The sequence below is a fragment of the Xiphophorus hellerii genome, chromosome 21 (assembly GCF_003331165.1).
Source record: "Xiphophorus hellerii strain 12219 chromosome 21, Xiphophorus_hellerii-4.1, whole genome shotgun sequence".
NCBI lineage: Eukaryota > Metazoa > Chordata > Actinopteri > Cyprinodontiformes > Poeciliidae > Xiphophorus > Xiphophorus hellerii.
In genome coordinates this window covers 14,740,291-14,763,665 of record NC_045692.1, presented here as the reverse complement: position 1 = coordinate 14,763,665, position 23,375 = coordinate 14,740,291, and the positions used below count along the sequence as shown (strand labels likewise).

Below are 23,375 nucleotides of genomic sequence, written 5' to 3'. Positions count from 1 at the left end.
GTTATCCTGAATTATTCCACAGCATCATGGCAGCACAGCACATTTTAAATAAAATAACTGATGCTGCTTTGCTTTATTATACAACAAACCATAATAAGACTAATTATGCTGTTTATATTTTTCACTATTTGTTTTGTGCATAATCTCATGCACAAAACAAATGAATAAAATGATGTAATCAATGAAGGTGAAACAGAAACAAGACGGAGGAAAAAATAATACAGAATATAGTCTTAGACCTTAGATTTATTAAGTTAAATGTACAAAAGATCAATGACTTGATACATTTCATGTTTTAAGGCTTTGTCATTTCAAACAAAACAAGCTCTGTATCAATCAAAAGCCTTCCAGTCCTTTAATATTGCCTGCCAGCTCTCAGACAGTCATACACAATCTTGTGGCAAGTTGTTTTTTTATTCTTTTTAGCTGCAGTAGTCTGCTGTATAACGTAGACTCTAGTCAAATAGATCTGCCTATAATGTAAAAGAGATTTAATACAAAAGCGCAGAACAAAGTATTTACAGAATAAGTAACTCCTGGGTGTGCTCTCTAACAGAGCAACCTTACAGGGAAGCTCTTGGCTTTGGCAGTGAAGATTTTCATTTACAAAGAGAAACAGATAAGGCACCGAGAAGGGTTAAAAACATTTGATCGTTTCATAAGTGCCAACAAATCGTAGCTACATCCAACGTCAGTTTGTCCCTAAGGTTTTATTTAAGGAAAACAGTTTGGTTCTGTGAGTGTCACACAGAGCAAGATGTGCTGTCAGCTCGGAAAGTGGTCCATCTGATTAGAGCTAAAGGAAGGCATGGTGGCTCACTGGATTGATACTGAACTTACAAACATAAAGAGAACTTCAATCTGTTTTTTCCTCAATGCAGGGTTCCTATTAAGAGTCTGGAAAAATATGGATTTTCTTTTTTAGTATTTTCCAAATCAGTAGACTTTATTCTCGAGTCCATTGTCTACAAGCACTCCATCCATCCAAACATCCGTTTGTCCATCTAACCATCAGCCTATCAGTTTGGTAACTGAATAGTCTACAATTCCACCACCCATCTTTACATGCATTTGTCCATCCAGCCGACTGTCCATCTATATGTCTGTCTAACCATCAAGCCATTAATTTTCCATCCAGCTATCCATCTGTCCATCCATTCATCCTGCCTACTGTCGAGACATGACACTAGTTTATAGTTTATACTTTAAAAATTGCTAAAAAGCACTAAGAATTTCAGCCTGAAAGTTTGTCATGCTGCTTAGGAACCCTGCAAACATTTAAAACACCACAGTAACGTAATGCATCAGATTTGGTCTGTGCAGTTCAAAGTGCACAAAGCTGCCATAAAGGAGAAAACAAGGCTTTCAGGGCTCTGAGGTGGCAAAAAGTCCGCTGTGACTAATACTGCATGTTCTGCAAATCCTCTTTGGCCAACGGAAAATGGAACAAGGCTCACCAGACGGGCAAGATGGGATGATGGGATGACGGTCTCTGACTCATACAGCAGTGTTGTTATTGCTTAAGAGACATTGCACGCAGTTGCAAATGTTTGGTTTTCTTTACATATCAAAATAATAGTAAAAAAAAAAAACATATTAGAAAAATATCTCCTCGGTTGATTATCTCGCACATGTAAATGTTTCAATACATGATATCAAAAGTGCAACTTTATAACATTCCTTCTGAATGGGGTTTGGAGTGCTAATAGGAAAAAGGAAAGGCTGTTAGAAAAAAAAAAAGACATTCATACTTACAAATCATTATTGTAAGGCATTGACAAAAATGTATCATATTTGTCTTAAAGGTGACAGTAGAAATCGGATCTAAAATGACCGTGCATGTTGTATAAAAATATTTTTCCATCTTAATTTCATTCAGTTGAATTAAGCTGATGAGGAAGTTACAGTACTATCAGATGTGAGCGGCGTCACCAGTCAGTCACAATGTCAACTCATTGTGGAGACGCTGCAGCGAGACAGTAAGACGGGTAAAGAGAGACCCAGACAGCTTACAACCTCTCTGTGCTCCAAGTTTGGCCACTTTTCCTTCTCTCTCCTTGAACAATGTTGACCCGGATCCTTTGAGACTGTGAAGTGCCACCTTGGCGGCCCGTTTCTGAGGCAACCAACGATAGATCCCTTAGATGACTCTGGAGGTCTGATCGCAGTCAGCCCTGCCTCTCAGTAAACAGTCTGTGTTGAGCCAGGCGTTGAGAACTGAAGGAGTACAGACAAGGCAGACACTGATCGATTATAGAGCAGGGAAGCTGGAGTGTTGCTGAACCCTGCAACCAGGTGACGGGAAGAGGGGGAGGAGCCGGGATCGCCGAGGCCATGGAGGCAGGCACGGAGGGGGGGTAACTCTGCCAGGGGTCCCTCAGCGTTCAGAAGCTACCCTGGACAAACGGGTGGCTGAGCAGAAAGTCCGCCGTGGGGCGCCACTTCTCCTCCACAAACACTTGCCGCAGGAAGTCCCTGCACGAGTCAGACACACCCTCTGGAAGCATGGGCTTGGTGGGCTGGGTAGCGATTTTAAAAATGGCGGCCATGGCCTCGTACTCGGCCCAGGGAGGTTTCTGAGTCAGCATTTCAACAACAGTGCAAGCAACACTCCTGAAGGAGAACAACACAGGAACACAGATTAGTTTTACATGCTCAATTCATCATAAAACACTGCACCATACATGGAGCAAAGGTTTTGACTCTTCCCTCATTTGTCTATAACCTGACTCTAATTTGCTTACATTTTTTGTAAGAAATACTGTTTTAGACGTCAGAAAGGTCTTTTAAAGTTATTTTTTGCATTTTAGATGATTTATCACTCATTTTTTTGTTGATTTATAAAATTAAAGCTGACCTTGACTATCTTGAGTTACACAATTGATTACATCAGCTATATGTCAACAAATCTTGGCCCACAAATCATCCAAAAAGATTACCTTTTTTGGAACTGTAGCTTTATTTATTGAGTCATTTACAGTACCTTTTAAAAGTGCTCATAATAGTTACATTTAAAGAATAAAAATGGCCAGGTATACAGATTGGGTGGAAACACAGCATTAAGCAAATAAAATCTAAGGAGAAATGCCTACGCTTTAGATTTCTACATTAAAATGTCACCAGAAAAATCTTACTTTTTGGCAACACTGCATAAAGTTAGAGGTGATTTTTAGAGTTTTGCATATTTACTGTACATACCAGTTTTATGTACCCATAAACAAACGGAAATCATGCATTTCAAATGTTAGTGAATACCACAACTAACCTGTAATACTCACCCAGCAGTACTCTGACTTAAACCTTTATTATGTTTTACATAATTAAACAGTAAAAAATATAACATTTTACAAAATGTGTTCACATCAATTTGCCAGAAAATGCCAAAAGCACAGTTTTAACAAAAGTCTCATGAGGTTATTTCAGTGCATTTAATGCTGCTTTATAATTGTATTGCGCAACAGATTGATATCCCCTCTGGGAATCATTCCTTTCTCCCCCATCTGAAGGTATTCTTACCAAACATCAGCTTTCCGGCCATATCCCTCCCCGTTTATCACTTCGGGGCTCATCCAGTAGGGGGTGCCAGTGACAGACTTGATTCCTGTTCCAGTCATGCAGATGGTCTGGATCCGTTTGCTTGCTCCAAAGTCTCCGAGCTTGACGTTCCCAGAGGAGTCTCTCAGGATGTTAGCACCTGATGGGACCAAACAAAACGAGCTCAGAGCTTTTCACGACTCCTCCGAGAGCTGCCACAGAGAGTTCATTTACCCGAGCCAGCACGTCCACGGACTTCAGAGAAACTGTTGAAGTCAAGAGCTTGACTAATCTGGCAGGCTATCTTTTAAAATACCAACTGAGATCTTCAGGCTGTCATTATATGCATTCTTTCCTTCCTATTTATTCATCATCCACTTTCCCTCCCTTTAAAGTGATTGCCAAGTGGGCTTATATGTATCAGAAGTTCAAATGCTGAATGAACTGCTCCACGTGAGACAAATCAGACCTCAGCCCAGTCTCCGCTATTTCCGTAGTACTTTTCCAACATGTCCGTCCCACTTCCTCTGGGTACGCCACTTGTTAGATCAGTGACTAACGTGAGCCACTTGCCATTCGCCCTCCACACCCAAAGAGGGATTAGATAGCCGCAGAGAGCGACTTGGGAGACTAAAATTGTAACATTTACTTGCTTGGTTCCACTTGAAGCACATATATTGACGTTAAGTCATCTGAAAACTCAGGGATTTCCATTTGTTTGCCTTCTTTTGAAATATTAGCTTGAGAAAAAGTCTCAAGCTATAGTCACATACCACCTGAGCTGACATTTTCTGTTGAAGAAAAAATATGTTCTTGTGTGGTGAGCTGACCTCACGCCATATATTAAACGTGTAGAACATTTCCAAGTGGAAAATCCCACCCACATGTGCTGTCATGGAGCCTGGCTGTGTCCCGGGTGACCCACTATCTTTTTTTCCCTCTGCTGACACAACCAGACGGGATGTTTCCCTCTTTCTTGGCTGCTGCGGCCTAACGAAACAGCGACTCCCAAAGCTGTGGGCAGAAAAACCAAAGCCTTTCCGTCCGGTGTCGAGCATTTTTAGACTGGCCACCTTCACCAGCGTGAAGCCTTTTATACCTCAGAGGAGATGTGAAAATAGTGCAGTTTTCCATCTACGTTCTGAGTAAGAGAAATGAAATGAGAAACTATGGGAACAACCTTACATGTTGAAAAGAGGAATTTTTTTCTGACAGACCAACATGAAAATGGTGAATGTTTAAGAAGTTGGAGGCAAATAATAAGTGATTTATACAAATAATCTTAAAAGTGTGGCAAGCATTTGTTCTCCCTCTGCCAACAGACCTGCAGTCTTTTGGGGTATGTGCATATTAGCTTTACACATCTGTAGATTAGGACTGAAACAATCAATCAGATTAATTGTGATAAATTGATTTTGTAAATAATTGTCCACTAATTTACTAATCAATTAATCGTTAACAGGAGTATACAGACTCAAAACAGGAAGAAAGAACAACACACAGCAATTAAGCCAAAACTGTACAAAACATATTTACATTTTAGATAAGAAAGACTTTGTCTGTAAATATGTTCAACCCAGAACTCTTCAAGTGAAATAGTTTTCCTGTAAGGTACATTTTGATATCCAATTATTAATCAGATAATCCATAAAATAGTCACCAGATCAGTCCTGTGCTGTATAATGTTAAGTCAAGAAGAAAGAGCTGAGATTTTCACTTGTAGAGGATGGAAGTATTTTTTTTTTCTTTTTAGATCCTTAGCTACAAATAATGAAGCGCTCACTCAAGGAATGCTGTTATTATATTTTAGTTAGTTTCTTATTTTAAGAAGGAATTGGATTATTTGGGTTTCTGTTTGCATTTTTATATTTATTTTTAGTATTGCATAGAAAAAGCCTGAAGTAGTTAAATAAAAAAAAACTGGAGAAAGTTACAATTAATTGTCCAAATAATCAATAGAATAATCAATTACTAGACCAACTGTTAGTTGCAGTCTTATCACAGACCGCAAATTTTGTCCGTCTTTGCAAACTGGTTCATGCTCAGTCACACTGGATAGAGAACGTCTGTAAATGTCAACTTTATGTGTGTATAACGAGATTAAATTATACACGGGTATATTTTATGCTCCAAATACCAGACGACTTCTGAAGACGTTTTGTAGGATTTTATAACGTGATTGAGCAAAGAGGAGTGAATACAAATGCATGCCACATTTTTTTTGCACGTTTATTTGTAAAATGTTCGGAAAACTATGCATCATCTTCAACTTCACTGTTGAACACCACTTTGTGTTGATTTACCACCTAAATTCCCCCTAAAATACGTTGAGGTTTGTGGTTGCATTGTGGGGAAATGACTACTCTCAAAATGTTATAGTCTTCTGAGCGACTGTTCAGTTTCTCTGAAGTTTGAGAAGTCATAAATCAAATTAAAGCTCCCCTTTGACTTTTACAAGATTCCAGTTTCAGTTACCTTTGATGTCCCTGTGCACAATCATGTTGCTGTGCAGGTAGGAAACTCCCTGAAGGATCTGCCTGGTGTATCTTCTTGTCACCTTCTCCGTCAGAGCCCCGTAGGCTTTCAGCTGGTCCTTTATTGAGCCCTGGACGGACAGAGTAAGAGCAACAACAGGTTTTATGAGAATGTGTGGAAAAATGAATCACGCTTGCAGCGAGATTCATCATAGCTACCAATACACTCAAATAGTTATTTTCTGTAATGGAAACAGCGCCTCGCTGCCAAATTCCAAACACAAAAACCAAATATGTAAACAACGCTGGAAGAGGATTGTCTGATACTGAGATCAAACGGTGTTTTAGTTCCTTTTTTAAGTTCTTCCAAAGTAAATCTTTGCGGAGTGAAAGTGTGATCCAATACCACTTAAGACGAAATTTTAAAAAACAAAACAGTTCTCTTTACTTTCAGCTGTCAACAACACAACTCTAAGACAAACCTCGAGCTTAGCCCTCCCACTCTAAACCACCGGCTTCTTCCCTGGGCCACTCAAGTTTTATCGAGGACAGACCCACAAAATCTTTGGCCTTTGTCACCTCCTCTCTTACATCAGCCAACTCCAACACACTATAAATGTTTCCATTTCCAGACAATGTGTGACTAAGACCGAGAAATTAGAAAAGAAAAAGATCAACAGGCGACAGTCTCTCACTAAGGAGCTCATTTTCACAGAAAATGATCCAATAAAACAGACTGTTCTGCTCACATTAACCACTGAGACCATGTTTGGTGACAGCTGGGGACGTTTTTCAAATTGTTTTCTAGCTGAAATCGACTGCAGGAATCGTTCTTAAAACAGACGAGATGAAACGAACGCTATGCAGAATGTTTTTGATTGTCCTCATAGTCATCATCAAAAACATTTTGAATTGAAGCCACAGTTCCAATACAAAATTCTTTAGCTTTCCTTACTAATTATTTGCAAAATAATGTAGCACTGATCCAAATTTTCCTGGGTTACTAATGATTTCCAGTTTTGTTTGAGTTTTTGAACAGTTTTTTTTTCTCTCTCTAAAGTAAACTAGCAAATAAGATACAAAAGCCAGATGTGGGTTATTTGATAGCGGTGGTATTTTTTCAAATCTTAGTGAAAATGAAGCAATTACATAATTATCCCATTTTTGCATCACAGCTCATGTTCACAATCTTAATCTGATGTGATTTTTATTCAACTCAAAAGGTGCATCAAAGTACTCACTGTTTCTTTATGCATCTGTAGACCAGAAATGATTAAGTTCAGCAATAGCTTTGATGCATCCCATGATTAGGGGTAAAACAAAATATCAGCATTAGCGTTAGTAAAGCACCAAACTGAAGCCTCATTTGCTCGTCTCTGCAAACCCACAGCAGGAGTCAACCTCTGTCTGCAGCCGATCACTGATTAGCAACAACTCTAAGAAATTTCAGTTTTGACAGCTAGATTATATTAACCCTAAAGCAGGATGGGCACCTAGTTAAAAATGTATGTTGCTAAATACAGCAGAGGCATTGTAACTTAATAACATCAGACAAGCCACGTGGACAAATTAAACGTTTTCTTCCTATAAATAATTGTTACTTTGAAAAAAATGTCAAAAAAAGGAAACAATTATGGCTGGATAATCTGATTTATCCGAATCAGTGAAACTCCATCCAACAGTATGAATATCATGTTGCCTTCTTATGACAACTGGAAATAACACCAAGCTAATCTTGCATTCTAGCAGTCCTTTGCAGTACTTTTAATGTGCAAACTGATACTAAAGAAGCATGTACTGTTGAATGAGGGTACTGAAGTAGCAACCCAACAGTGGAACCACAGCAGTCACCTTCAAAATAAAAGCATTTTCTTTTCACAATACAATTAGCTTTGTGTGCAGAATTTAATGCCTTTGGGCTGTAAAATGCTCAGGTCTCATCTAAATAAAATGGAGGGATCTAGTGAAGTTTTAAAAGCAAGAAGATATCCTTCTAGCTTCAGGTTCTTATATGAATCAGAACCAGAATATGCACACAGCAGTCACCAAGTTCTCACCTTTGAAGATAAATGTAGCAGCTCTCTTCAGCATAAAGTAGGTAAAATTTATGCTCAGTTCATGTTTGTCATGTAAATATAAGCCTTATTATGTTCAAAGTTCCCACAAAACCACAAAAATAGCTTGCTTAAAAAAAAAAAAAACAGCATTCCACAAGCATGAGTACTAGATGGCAGAATACACACCCCAGGCATGAACTCAACAAAAATGGTGAGTTTTCTATGCTCCAGGTCCCGCAGACAGCCGTAGTACTGAACGATTCTCTCATGACGCAAGTTCTTCAGCAGCTGAATCTCGCACTCCAGAGCATTCACTTCCTACAGAAAAAAGGTCACTTAATATCTTTACATTTATTAATATTTAGCAGAAAAGAAAACACACACACACACACAAAAGAATCTAGTAGATTTATTCCAAACAAATTTGCCCACAAACCTCACCTTGCTCGTTTCTTGACTGTCAGGATCAAAGGGCACCTGCTTGGCGGCCAGCTCGCGGCCTGTGTCTGCATCATAGCAGAGGTAGACCTCCCCGAACGCCCCTCGTCCCAAGAGCTTTCCCTGCCGCCAGTTGACTGGCGCCCGTGGTGCTGCAGAAAGCAACACCAGATGATGAAAACCCACCACTGGCAAATTTTTTGTCAACTAAGCCCCTCGAAGACAGACGGCAACGGCAGCACTGTGATAAACTGATCTGAGTGAGCGCCGAGTCCAAAGCAATAAAACACTACTTAGACAGTAAAACCCTCCAAGACAAAATGTCAAATCCACCTTGGTTTGTCGAATAGCTCCAACCGCAGACCCTCTCAGATTCAGGGAAACCCCAGATAAGACAGCCAGGCGGTGAAAACCCGCAACCCGCCGACGCAAAGTTGTCAAAACCTTAGAAAGATCGTCTCAGCAGTGCTCATCCACTCCAGTCCCAGACTCAGAGACTTTGTTTTGGAATTAGCCTGCTGCTTTGTGGCCGCATTAGACTGTGTGGTTGTGCGTGGGTGAGGACAGTGAGACGGAGACGTCGACCACAGACTGCTGAGCTGAGCTCTGGCAGGATGACAGAGGCTGTTTCTGAACAAACTGCAGATGTGATCAGTGAGCCTGAGACATGCACAGGTCTGCGTGATCAGAGAGGAATTATGCCTGTGGAGACTTACAGCATTACTGTACATCACTGCTGCTCCTTCACACTCTGCATCACCAAGAATTAAAATAAGGCTGACGGAGGGTTGAAGGGAGAACGGATTATCTTTGATTTGCCTTTTCGGCATAACAACTGAAGATTTTCCCCACTTGTGTTAATGGAAAGAGCTTTGCTGAAAAAAACTGTTTAAATATTAAAGCATGGCTATGTTTTATCAGTTTATAAGACTAATTAACTCAGGGTTTAAGAAAAATAATATCTATTTATGGGTTTAAAGAGAAATTAAGCAACAAATGGTTACAAAAAGCCAGATGTTCAGAGTTCCAACTTAAAGTGTGAAGATTTTCTGGGGGGTTTTATTATTGTAAACAGATTTTTTGCCCCATTTTTGGTTTGCCTCTTACACAGTGTGCAAACATTACCCCCAGCCTTTAGTTTCGCTGCCTGTTTGGATCCAAAATTACATCACACACAAACATCAAAACTCATCTGCAGATTGATTTGTTCATCCAATGTGGCTCTCAGACATTTCTCTTGAACTGAATTTTACCTTCAGTGGTCTCACTTTGTCTCTTTAGCACATTTTTGAAGATAGTCTTGCATAAAAGTTTTCGGGTTAGGCCACCCTACTCACATTTGGCTGTGCCGCGCTGGCAGCTTTTGTCGGCAGTCCGGCCCAGCGAGCGCAAGTCGCTGAATGTCAGCGAGCTGTCACCGTTATAACTGCGTGTGCGACTGGAGGGAACCAGCTGGAAAAGGTTCTCCTGGGGCATGAAGCTGCGCGGGAGTGTCCTGCGACCTGCAAGCAGAAACACATTGGTGAGGTTTTTTTTTTCCCCCTCTCATTCTGTTCCTCATTAGAGGCCAAGACTCAACGCCGGTCAGAGTCTCTCACCACTCAGTCCCACTTCCCTTTAGACAGGAAGAAGGCCGCTGTATTTTTATACAAGTTTGGGTTCGCCACAGGGAGACGTAAATCACAGCTAGTCAAGGTTAGCCTCAGAGTGAGCAATTACTTGCAGCTGCCTGGAACAGCGCTGCAACACTTAATACACCAAATCTATATGAGAAAAGTGTTTCGTCAGGGACAAAAAAAAAGGGGAATGTTGAAGTAGAAAAATTATAATTCAGAAGGGGTCAGCTGCCAGACACCAACAGGCACAGAGAGCAGATGGTTCCCTTAGTGTGTATGATTCCGCACAGTGCCCAAACAATGTATATTCATAATAAATTGCATTAATGGAGTATATTTTTCAGATTACCCACCAATAATGTCATTGTATGCTTTCTGCTATGTGTAAAGCAGGAGGTAACTATGGAACTGACACACCAAGATTATCTTGACTGATGTCATTCTAAGATATATAACTAAGATCTTATTGTGAGAACCTGGAATTTTCCAGCCAGGAACTGGTAATTGCTTCAATCTCGACAACCTGCCATAATATGCCAGAAAAGAACTCTTTAATTAAAATCAACATGCAACATTTTTGAAACTCGGACAGGGCACATTTTCAGGTATTATCAATCTGACCATTAAGGTTTGTGCTTTCTTTATTTAGTCATAACAATCTGTTGACTTTGTAGTAAAGGTGATTTCTTACGATCGCCATAATCCTTGCTGCGATTGGGCAACTGGAACTGCCGTGGGAAAGTTCCTCCTTTCCCGTGTCGACCTGAAAGAGGGAGCAAAGAAGCAAAACCTTCATTCGCTGAAACACTTAGTTTCCCCTTACACCCATCCACCTCTCAGTACTTCTCACGTCAAACCTCATGCACTCCTCTTCAAATGTGCACCGACACACTGATGGAGTGCAGTGATTAGAGAAGCTCTCATTTCCATAGATCACATCTGACAAGTCCCAACGCACTGTTCCTGCTCATCCGTGCATGTCAAATCAGAGTTGAGCTCAGCAGAATGACACGCAGCTTTCCACACATGTAGCCCCGCTGCTGCGTCACCCTGATGCAGCCGAGGCAGAAATTGAAAACAGTCCTCCACTCTGTGGAGGCGTATTAAAGGCAGGTGGGGAGCCCCGTTGACGCACGTGAGCGGCGACCCTCGCAGCACACGCGCTAGCATAGGAGTGGTGGTTGTGGTGGTGGTGGGAGGGGGGGCGGTGAGGGGGTACTGGGTCTCAATTGGAAGCAGCTGTTCCGTCACATGATGGCCTGCTCTCGCGCTGTTATTGTGGTTGTATCCCCATGGAGACAGGAGTTATTTTCTGTGTTTGGTAACATGGGATGGAGAGGAAAAATCTACTCACAGGGAATGATAAACACTGTAGGGCCTGACAGGAGGGGGCTGGGCTCTACATCTGGGGAGAGGAGAGCCTGTGTGTGCAGTTGTGTCCTAATGTACCGTGCACACGATCTGCAGCATTTCTTTCTTTTTTTAATTCAGTGCATGATGGGGAGCGAGCGGCGCGAGACAAAAAGAAGAGAGCAGATTGGGAAAGCCGCTCCGCTCAGAAGAGTTAGTGTGGCGTTGTCTGCCATGCTGCTTTCTTTGATCCGTGTTCTGAAGACACAGACGGGAACCCAAGGGACCCGAATAGAGGGGCTTCAAGGGGCTGATGACTGGTCATGAAAAGCCACTAAAACAATGGTAAAATGAACAGCGCCCTGAGACCACTAACTTTAATGCGTTGTACTGGGATTTAAAGTGATGGATCAGCACAGAATAGAGCATGTGACGCAGAAGGAAAATGACACATTGCTTTCAACAAACTTTCAAATAAAAGCTATTGCTTGGACTAATTTTAATTTTGATTAATTAATTACATAGATTTTAAAAAGATGTTAAAAATTTTAACTTAACTTGTTGCATTTTTCTGTTCTTCATAAAAAGGTCCCCAACTGAATCCTTTTATACTGTGTTTCAGTATGTTCTTAATTCAGGCATCCGCAAACAGCAACAAAGTCGCTTCTCTTGTTAATTTTTGCTTCAAAACAGTCGAAAGGGACCGGGGACAAGATCATTATTGTGTACAAGTTCGGCTCAAAGGAGCACCAAAGCTATTAAAGCCTAAAATGCCATCTCAAAGGTAAACATGTTCCAGCAAGCGCAGACGTCCCCGACGGTAATGTCAGTGTTCACAGTTCACATTTCTGAAGTAGTTTTTCCAAGAAGTTATGAATGATCAGGAGTTCCTGAAACATTTGAAAGAAACTCCCTTGAGATTGCACCACTCTGTTGGCTGAGTAACCTAAATACCAGATTTTAACACTAAATAACATTTTTGCTGAGCTTATGTAGATTTAATCAATGATTTAGCAGCAAAAAGGAGTCTTACGTTGAAAAAATTGCTTACTTTGTCAATATATTGTTTTTGATTAAAAATCGATTAATTTCAATAATTAATTGCAGACCCTGCAATTAATATGATAGGAAAAATTTTAATCAAGTCACAGTACTATTAAAAATTTTAATTTGGTGGGCATTTGTATTCATTTCCCCCAGTATTTTGATACTCCCAATTACCTTCAGGTATCATTTAAATAGTAAGTAACATAATTGGAACTGCATCTCAGTCGGTATGTGATGAGGTTTATTAGAGAACATTATTCAACAAAGACCATTATAAAGACCAAGGAACACAGAAGATAAGGATACAGCTGTGGAGAAGCTTAAAAAAGGAACTTTGAACTGTGGACTGTTAAATCCATCATCAGAGCATGGCACGGATCCAAATCTTTTGATCACAGCCGTCTAACTAAACTGACAGACTAGACAATCAGAGCACTGAAGTGGCTGCAGTAGATTGTCTGTCTCTTACCTTTGTATTCGTAGTTGAGGTTCAGGTAATTATTGTCCCGGTTGTTCTGTGAGAACGGAGGGCTGAAATGATAAAGAACAAGTAGAAAAAGTTCAGGAATCATTTACTTGTTTGGTTTAGCCCTAATTCCCCCCTTGTCTTCAAAACAGAGTCTGGCCGAGAGCTTCGCAGTAAAGGGGAGCCTCAAAATGCTGCTTGTGTTGAAAGTATTTTACAGTTAGACATGCTGGGTGTTTCAGAACAGTGTTCTGAATTAGAGCAGATAAGCTGGAACCTCTTTGTAATAATAATAATAAGAAAACAGTGAGAAAAAACGTTTTGGCATTGCTGACCTGGCAGTCAAGCTGAGTGTATTGTATGTTCTTAAATGCACTCCCTCCCATCCCCGGTTCTTTAGCCTCCAAGCTTTCCACTTTCCCTGGGTGTTTGTGACCAGCCCCTCCAGAGAGTGACGTCTCTGCTGACCGCAGGGCGGCGCGGGGCCACGAGACCCTGGATAAGGGGCACGCATGCCCGCTCGCGGGGAAAAGTTCCATGCACTTGTTTCCTGCCATTGTTCTGCAGCCTGGAGCGCTGATAAGCCTTGTGCAGGTAGAACTGTTTCCGTCCTCTGGCTCTCTCAAACCTCGCTCTGGCTTACTTTTTATTTTCCTTTCGACTCTTATTCAGTCCTCTCTCTCTCTCATGTCGGTTTCTCTGTTTTTTCCTTTCTTGTTTTCTGGCTCGGTCTTTTCATCGTCTCGCTCTGTCCGTCACATCTCCCACTCAGTGACCAATATCCTTGCTCCCGTGATAACAGAGGAATCCAGGCGTCCAGATAAGAAGTTTAGTCACTATGGCAACAGCAAAATGACCTGATTCCTATATTCTTCCCACACAGTCAGCTCAGGAAAGGGTCAGATATACAAACTTCAATCTGTTGCTGCTTTAGTTAGTGGTGTTTTTTTTTTTTTAAACCAATTTCATATCACTAACGCTGGTTTGGAAAGATGAAAATTAATCTACATAAATGATGATCATGAATCCCAGGGTCTGCACCAACACTCACCTGTCCAGAGCTTGATCTATTGACTGACAGCTGCTTGACAGCGAGTTGCCTGCACTGCCGAAGGGATCCAGCATCTGACAGTTGCAATGACACAGAGAGAGCAAAGGTCACATGAGCAGACAGTGATGTGGTGGAGATGGAGACAAATGGATTTGAGTCTCTAGCATTTTACTGCGCAGCAGAATTCAAATAAGGATTCAGGAATTTTCACAAATGTCAAGCAGCTGCATCAGAATGAAAAATTTTCATTCTAGAAAGCAAGAAAAAACTGCTTTTTTTAAAGTATGAAAAACTTGAAGCTGTGAAAGGTTTGGGAACCTTTGTATTAAAAACTGTCAAAAATGAAAAGAAAAAAGTTACACCTCCATTTCACTAAAGAAGTTAACTTTTTGAAGTTGACATCAGAAAACGTTTCTGAGATCGACTTTCACCTTTTCTTTTTGTCTGTTTTGCTTTCACAAAATATGAATGAATTAAACAAGATTTTAAAATATCCTTCATAAATGTAAATGTCTGCAAATGTAATTTCAGACGCAGAATGAAATCTTTTCAGCCTTAAAATGAAGATCACCAAACATAAAGACATTTTAAGACCTCCCAGAAACCCTGAAAACTGTTGAACAACTTTTGTTACGCGGAGCAGAGCTTACGTTCTGGTCTGGGGTCTCTGGGATGAACTCCCCCTCACTGTGGATGCTGGTGTACGAGCCCTGACGAGCGATCTGCTGCTGCTCCTCGGGGACGCTGCCTGGAGGCGGGGACGTCCGACCGGTGTGGAGAGAACCTGAGAAAAGCCGCCGGTTAGAGGATGAGAAGCAGAAAAAGATGAAATGCAGCCGAATCAAATGAGGGTGAGGAGATAAAGAGCGTCGATTGAGGGAAGACGGAATAGGAGGGAGAGAAAACAGTCAGTCTGTTATTCTTGGATTCAAGTTCAAGAGAGTCGGAGATGATTCACTAAACCACGCTGCCGCCACCTCTAACCTCAATTACTGTGACAAACGTTCGCCCTGCCATGCTGCTGCAGAGCCTGAGGACTTGTCCTTGTAACAGAGACTGAAACTATCACTGATTGAGCTGAGAGGGATTTCAAGAAATTCACCAGAAAGAAAAATGCTTAAAATGAACAATCATAAACGATCAGAAACTACAAATCTCTGTTTAACACAGGTCAGTGTTCCTCACTGCATGATCTCCCTCCCCTCTCCTGCAGTTGAATGTCTTCAAGGTATCCAGGCTCACACTCTTTGCTCAACCATAGACTGTAACCGCTCTCCTGTCGCCTCCTATCTGCCGCCACTCCTTCTCCTCCTCCTCCTCTTTTCATGCTTACAGCAGGAGAATAGATGTAGTTGATGGGTACTGGTACAGGGACAGCATTCAAAAGGAGATAGATTGGCATGAAATTTCAGTGCTTTTACTTTAAACTGGAAAATGCAAATAGTTTGCTGCTGCTCGTGTTTAAGATTTGGAACATGACCTTTGTGAACAGAGCTGATGTAAAGGACAGAGAAAAAGCTGCTCTGCAGAGAAGACTTCCTCTTCACGCCGAGTTACCAGACATGCCAGGAGGGACAACAGACCTGGACTGCGCTGTGTTATCCAGCCACAAAGACTATGACACGACACCAATCTGTCTGGGAGGATTACTTTGACATTTTGGGGAAACATTCGTCTCACTCAGAGTTCGATTAAAAGATTAAATCTACAATAATCCGCTGTATATTTCCTAAAAAAAATAAAAAAATGTAAAATGTCAAATGATGCCTTCATAAGGTAAAAAGGGATTCTTCATACGCTGGTGGTGGCTTGCTCTGAAGGAAAGTGCGTCCTTGCTTTGACATGACGTTTCCCTGCCTTCGCTTACAGTTTGCGTCTTCTGTTCTGACCAGCAGCAGCCTTCATTTTGCCAAAAACATTTTTGTGACAGGCAGAAACAGATTAAAAAATCCTGAAAGTAGAGGATTTCATGCAAAGTGTCCTGATCTGAGTTCTTATACCCAGTAGATTCCCAGTAATAGGTTTTATCCTAATTTATTAAGTCTAAACAACCCATAAGTAAAGAAATCAATCAGAAAAATCAAGGGCCATTTCCAGCATCAAACGCCGCAAGAACACTATTAGTAATCTTTTTTATCCTTCCTGTGACAATATCACACCTCATGTGTCAAAAACAGTAATTATTGCCAAAAAGGATTTTATGGTTTTAAAACAAAGACAAAATAATTACAGAGATTAGAGTTTATGCCCTGAAGAATGTAGATTCTTAACTTTACTTTGAGATCTCCAAACATTTGACAGCATTTCCAAATCCAACATGTTTTCAGACAGAGGCTGAAAGCTCGCAAGAAAAAGATAGCATAACTCTGGTGTTCTCCTTTTAGCCTTCCTGTTGTCTGCTGTAAGTCTTGCTCTCTCTCACTCTTTTGCAGGTGGATTGGACTACAGGCATTTCACAAATCTGTTGCATTTTACTGCGACCTGATGGGTCTTAAGGACATGTTGTTCAGAGATCAGCTTTTTTTGGTTTCTCAGTGCATCTTTTACCCATGACTTTTCCGTGAGATTAGTGGAAGCTCACCTGTTGAGTGTTTGCGGACCCTCTCCGACCCTTTGAGCAGAGAGCCCTTCAGGTCTCCTAATGACCGCGATGACTTCATCTCACTCTGCTTGTCCCGGCTGTTCACCTGTAGATACTGCAAGCAAGAAGAAGAGGACATCAGTTGAGGAAGTGAGGGCAGTATTACAGCCGTATTCATCGCTTTTTTTGGAAGAAGTATGACTTTATTCAAATCTGACATTCATGACAGCTGGGGTTTCAATGATGCACATGTACAGTGAACAATGAGAGCGACTCACAGGGTTGTTTTTAGGGGTCTTCAGCAGAATCCTGAGCAGCCCGTTAGTTCCTGAAGTGTTGCCCAGAGACAGCACCGCCTGATCCAGGTCCTCCTGGCTTTTCAGCGGCAGCAGCAGCTGAAGAACCAAATACAAACATAACCTTTCTTTTCTTATTGTTGCATAATGCAACAGCAGTTTCAGAAAGGTTGAGATGGGAAAGGATTCTTATTAAAGAAAGTAAACATTCTTTTATCTGATTTTCCCTGTGCACTTAAGCTGAAAGTCCCTCTTTAGGATGCAGATGCTTTCTGGAGTTTGACAGTGAATGTTCAGCTCCTGGCAACTTTTAAAATCCACATAAACATTTGAAGCCGTTTTTTTCTTTTTTCTTTTTCTAACGGGAAATATGACTGCACTTTGAGTTGCATTTCTCCTGTGAAGTTGCTCAGGGAATCGCTGCACATTTGTGTAATAGGGAGATGAAAGGCAGTGAAAACCTAAAACTGAAAAACTGAAATGTTTTCCTTCATCCATGTTTTTTAAAGTCTTTTAAAGCTGAAAACAAAACAAACGGAAAGTACTCCATATCTTTTGTGCTTGGCTTTGTCTCATACATTTTGTTTTTCTCTCCTATGGAAAGTACTCTGGCTCAATGCCAACATGCGTCTCATTGCTGCACAAACCCATTGATGGACCATTTGTCCATCATGGCATTTTATATGAATCTGACTGTGATTTGATTGTCTTGGAATAATTTGCATCAAACAAATATGTATTCTGACGGAAACTGATTACAGGTAATACAATTTCAATTGGTTTGTCTTATGAAGTGTGAACATGTTTCCTAATTTAATCTAGCATTAACATTGATGAATAAATGTTTATTATTCAGCCACACTCTGTAACTTGGTACTGATTATTAGGTTCTGAGTGGGTTGTTGTTCTCTTTTTGCAAATCTGAAAAACAAAATCATGGCTTTTCTGAGTAATTAGGATGTTAGCAGCTTGGAGAAAGAAAACATGTTTATGCAGCTCACACAGTGTCTGAGGTCTCCTAGAAGCATCATTAACCAAATCACTCAGCTACAGTTTGCAGATTTCAACAAGTGAGACTGTCACAAAGTCAAACGTTTACTGCATAATTACCACAGTAATAGTATTACTATTACTATCACCAATAGTAATACTATTACTACTTTTGGTAATAGTTTTACCAAAAATAGGTAATACTATTTTTGTGGTGTTGAGATAAAAGATCTGAAGACATAGCATCCATCATCCATTTTATCTCTTTTCTTTTCAACTACTTCCTCTTGCAGTAATTCTGGGTGTTTGTAACTACAGAAGAAAATGTGTAAAAAACAAAAAAAAAACCACATTATATGTATTTTCACATATTTTCTGTTGTTGCATTCATTCTACTCAGTCTGTACAGTGTTAGAAAATAACCTTCCTTCTCTTACCTCCTTCTCCATAAAGAAGAGGTCCATCTGCTGACCAAAGGCCTCTGTGACTTTTTGCAGAAGCTCTTTGATCTTCAGCGGCCTCTGAAACGGTATGATCCTGAAATGGGGTGGAAACATCAGCAGCGTTAGGAATCAAAGGGATATTTATGTCACATCTGGGTGCAGACACTTTGCAAGGAGATCTCTCATAAACAGGAATTAACATTTTCTTTTCTGGTGCTTTTGGTAGCCACAAAATAAGTCATTTATTTCACGAATGTGGCGAAGAGAGCGGAAAATGTTCAGGTCGGGCTGGGTCAAGGACAGAAGAGTGGAAAGGCGTGCAAGATACTGACAGCAGATTAATCAACAAAGAAAAAAGCGAGGAAATAAACCTTCTCAGAGAAAATGCACAGTCTATCTGCAGTTATCTATTCAGAGGGATCATTTTGCCTTTCAGTCTGATTGCAAGAGAGTGTGTATACGGGGCAGCGTGTTTGTAAAACTACATGCATGAGCGTGCTTTCCATACTCTGCTTTCCAATCAGAGTATGCATCGGCCGCTGTTTCAACAACGGCCGGGGTCTCTCCGCTAAGCCAGCACAAAGGCAGATGGGAAACTTCCTGAGAGGAAAGAAGGGGGGCTGAAGCGGGGTTTTGGGGGGGGGGGGGGGGGTCCAGAGCGGCAGCTAAAGCAGCAGGATGTGTGTCTTTCCCTCCACTTTTAGAGAGTGACAGAGTGATAGATATAGAGATGTGGAGATATTTACAGACTGCGAGTTACAAAATAAAGGGGACAGCCTGAGAAAATAGACTCTCTGCAGCAGGTCTCTCTGCCTGCTTTCAGTCTCATTCTGCTTGCAAAGAATCTGCAGCCGCCACTAACTCTTTATAGTATACTGATAAAAGAGCTTGTTTTTATCCCATCGCTTCCTCATCAGAGGCCAAAGCTCTGCCTATCTTAATGACTGCTCATTGGTTCCCTCATTTAAATGAGAGGATTCTGGGAATCGGCAGACCTGCAGATCAGAGGCGAGCAATGGTGCAGCTAAACGCTCCCCGACTGTTTAGATTCAGCGATGATGTGTGCGATAAAGAACAGAAGGGATGTGGCGGAGGGCTAAAAAAGGGGGTTCTGCGCTAAAAGATATGGCTTTCCTTCCTCTGCAAGCAAGCATGGGGAAGCAAAGTTGCAGAGAAAAAAAAATAGAAGAAGGAACAGATTTGCAGATGAAAGATTCCCTTCACACAGCGCGCTGGCTCTGTCTTTTCCTAAAAATCACAAACATACACACACAGAAAGAAAAAAAAAGAAGAAAAGAGTAAAGGTCTGGCTCTGGTCCTTCACTCTCTGGCCAAAGGAAGAGAGAGACACTCTGCAGCGCTTATTTCCTGCCTCAAACCTTCAGTGCCTGCCAATGAAAAGAGAAACCTTCCAGTTTGAGTCCATTGTGGACAGACAAAACGATTATCCTGACTCATGGATTCCTAATACCTAAAGTGCTGCAGATGCTTATGGGATATGGCATTATATTTACACAGTTCCTGCCCAATCCAGTTGTCTTAAAGAGCGAAAAAGGTCCCACCACGGAGGCTTACATAAATAAAAGAAAAGTTTGAGCTTCTTTTTTTTCTTTTTTGCTAAATTGAAATGTGTCCTTAGTTGCTAGCTCATGATATTTGCGGGATGGAGGCTCTTTTCTGCTTTATAACCAGAAATAAAACAAATATTTAGATTTTAAAAAGAATATGCACTTAACAAGATTTAAATTTTAAGCAGAAATGCTTTTCAGTGAAAGCATAACCAAAGCTTCTGTTTATCTAAATCTTCTAACCTTTTATGTATGCATGGCAAAAATGCAAGTAAATAATGATTTACTATAAGGTCTTTATAATACTTGAAAAAAATGCACTAAAGTTGGTAACTAAACAAAAATGTAAGTCTACAAGTGTTATGCCTTCATTACGAACACACACTCTGGACAGAGATTATTCTTTCGACAGAAAAAATGAAATACATAGTTTTCATTCAAACATCACAGTTTTATTAATAAACTTGCTATAGCTGCTGCTGTATTGGTAATGAAACAAACTGACCTTCTTAGTCCACCGGAATATCTTAATATCATCTTAAAACATTTGCTGCTGTTTTTAACAACAAACATGACCAAATCTATGGTATCCAGAGAATGGATACATTTAGTTTATATAATTAGTTAGTAATTGTCGTTTTTTTAAACCTCCTCAATTGAAGGATACTAAGACATCTTCTTGTTAGAAAAAGTAGAATCCCAGAGAGCTCATGATTTACATGAAATCAGGGCATGTGTAACCTGGAGCTGGATGGTCAGTGGGATAACATGAGAAGATTAAACATTAGGGGTGTAATAAATGCACTTATACCCAGTACAGCTCAGTTCAGTGCACAAATGTACAAAAAACTGAACTCAATTATGCACCTGAAGCAACTTTAAGCAACTAATTGGCCAATTAGTTGTGGACAAAAATCAGCTGATTTCCAAAAAGTTTTCACGTTTTAAAGTTTTAGACAACAATAAGTTCAAATTTATAAAAAAATTAAAAAAAAAAACTTTTTCTTTACTGCTGACCAAGGTTTAAAAGATTTGTATCTGGTTTACTTAACACAAGTAAACCAAAAAAATGTATGGATTGTGGCTTTAAAACTGAGATAAGTACCAAACTGTGATTTTCTGTGCACCATAACAACCCTTGTGAATGTGTATTGAGTTAACGCGAGAGGAAATGTCTTGTGACTGTATGAGTGGTGCCTCCGCAAAGGGAGATGTCTGTTCTGGGAGACCAGAGTGATGTGAGCAGGCTCATGAGGAAGAGCAGATAGCCGCGAGGCTTAGAAAACAGAGGGAGGCAGGAACACAGAGACAGCAGCGTGGAAAAACTTATCTCTTCCACAGCAGCAGCCAATTAAGGCTGTGAAAAAGTGGAGAGGCTCATTGTGGATCCATATTCTGCTGGAACAACATGCTCCTTCTCACTTCTGTGAGCCTGCAGCTTTCTAATCACCAAACCAGTTCCTCTTCCTTTGGTCCAAATAACTGTGAATGAAGGTGGTGGGAATTCATGTAGTTTTCGCCTCCGTTTCTCCTCACTAGCAGAATAAAGTGCATCAAAACTAGTTTTGAGATGGATAAAAACAGGCCACCATTAAGTTTCTTCTCAAAGACCCGCCATTAATCCTATAGAAAATGTGTGGACAATGTAAAAAAAATAAGAGCTGCATAAAGTTCTACCTTATTTTTTGCTCTGCATCACACACCTGCAGCTTTTTCAACCTCTTATTTTGTACTGGTCACAATTCAGAGGCCAGTTTCAGAGAGGAAGAGGATGTACTAATTTTATTCCAAATGAATCTTCCTTTTACATTATTTTGTTATATTTTGAGACATTTCTGTGTCAATTCCTATTAAAAACACCAGGTGACACTAAGCTATTATGAATGGATGCAACACACTTGGCAGAAGAAGAAGCATCCTCTCCTCCCACATTCACACACTTCCAAAAAAGGAATGGAAGAGGTGTTAGCCATAGTAGGAATTAATTTAGGATTAACCAGGAAACTAAAAGTTTGTAGTCCATCTGAGGACTTGCTAAAAAGCCAAACGTTTCCCAGAGGAGCCAAAGACAGAACAACATGAGCTTATTTCACATGGAACAAAGTTACCACCATTCAGAAGATTTGCTGTTTATTCTTACATACTTAGTGGACAAAGTGTTCCAAAGGTTTTCATCAAAGCGTTAAGCACTTTCTATGAGAGTTTTCCTCCGTTTGAAGCCAGTGATGTGGGATCAAACAGCACCAAGGATGCAGCATGAGATAAAATATTAATTCAGGGTGAGGAGAGGACAGTGAACTGAAAGACTTCCCTCTCTCCCCGCCTTTAATCACTCCCTCTCCTCCAGACCTCCGTGCATCTTTTCCACTCTAAAAACCGACTCTGGAACACAGAGCCTCGGCTAAATAATCCAAGCAGGAATTTTCCTTCTCTTTCTGCCACTCTGGCATGTAACTGTGATTTCCTCCCTTAGACACAAAATCCCCGACATGGCAAAGCAAAACAAAAAAGATCCAAACTGACAAAGTTTGAATGTGGACAGTTGAACGTAAAAAATAAAAAAAAGAATTTAAAAAAGAAAGAAAGAAAAACAATAAGGAGGTTTCCAACATACCGCTTTTCTCTCTCATGCTCCAGCTTGACTCTTAAATCCTGTTGAGAGGAAGAATAACAAGAGAGAGGAGTTACAGAGGTGGAAAGTTAAAATGATTCATGGCTGTATGAGGGATTTGGCCTGAAGAATAAAGCTGGGGAAAGAAATTAGGTGAAGCACTATGATGCCTGTTGTTTTTGTTCAGAAATTAAAAAAAAGGAGGACATGACAGTCTGTGTGTGTTCTTGTAAAAGTCTTAACCAAAGGGAGCAGGAATCCAGAGGAGCCTGTAAGTCTGCATGAGGTCATTTTGATAAACTAACACTGTCATCATATCAGCGCAGGAGATTGGGTGAAAATTAGGGGGAAGGGGTATTTGGGAGTTTACCCCTTCTGACAGAGGAGAGCCGCTGTCCGGGCGGAAACTCTCTCTGCTCCTCACCAGCTTGTTTACCTCTCCTCATAAACACTGAAGCTTTAAGAGGATTCGCCAATTATCATTCCATGGACGGGGAACAAACGTGTGAAGAGGCAACTTGAAACCAGCACTGCTTTCATTGACCAATCCTGCATTTACTGAGTTGATTGGTTTTAATCTCGAATGAAACTCAATCACAATAAGCTCATTCGTTTGAGAATGCACCTTTACTACAACCTTTACCTGACTTTGGCAGCAAACAACGTCTCAGTCCAGAAAAATAAATCCTGACGACAGAGTGGCTGAGGAACTGCGAGTCAACGCCGGTCAAGGTTAAAGGAACAAGTTAATAAATTGCTATTGAAAAAGGATAACAGTCAGATTTAACTTAAGGAGATATTTTAATATCCACCCCTCATGATGCTTGAGGAATGTTAAGGTCAATACTTTTCC

The 23,375-nt window shown here is 40.6% G+C and overlaps 1 protein-coding gene across 1 annotated transcript in view; it reads right to left on the bottom strand.

Moving 5' to 3' along the window:
- Nucleotides 1-228: 228 nt before the first annotated feature.
- Nucleotides 229-23,375, bottom strand: part of map3k22 (mitogen-activated protein kinase kinase kinase 22) — a 41,250-nt gene continuing 18,103 nt past the window's right edge. The window contains exons 5-18 of the mRNA XM_032551263.1: nucleotides 22,526-22,563; nucleotides 18,338-18,437; nucleotides 16,893-17,009; nucleotides 16,615-16,729; nucleotides 14,684-14,817; nucleotides 14,034-14,107; nucleotides 12,986-13,047; nucleotides 10,811-10,882; nucleotides 9,841-10,005; nucleotides 8,507-8,655; nucleotides 8,252-8,383; nucleotides 6,010-6,139; nucleotides 3,517-3,694; nucleotides 229-2,613 (exon numbers count right to left, since the gene is read on the bottom strand). Coding sequence (XP_032407154.1) covers nucleotides 2,385-2,613; nucleotides 3,517-3,694; nucleotides 6,010-6,139; nucleotides 8,252-8,383; nucleotides 8,507-8,655; nucleotides 9,841-10,005; nucleotides 10,811-10,882; nucleotides 12,986-13,047; nucleotides 14,034-14,107; nucleotides 14,684-14,817; nucleotides 16,615-16,729; nucleotides 16,893-17,009; nucleotides 18,338-18,437; nucleotides 22,526-22,563 — 1,695 coding nt within the window. The 3' untranslated portion in view covers nucleotides 229-2,384. The remainder of the gene's footprint in view (nucleotides 2,614-3,516; nucleotides 3,695-6,009; nucleotides 6,140-8,251; nucleotides 8,384-8,506; nucleotides 8,656-9,840; nucleotides 10,006-10,810; nucleotides 10,883-12,985; nucleotides 13,048-14,033; nucleotides 14,108-14,683; nucleotides 14,818-16,614; nucleotides 16,730-16,892; nucleotides 17,010-18,337; nucleotides 18,438-22,525; nucleotides 22,564-23,375) is intronic.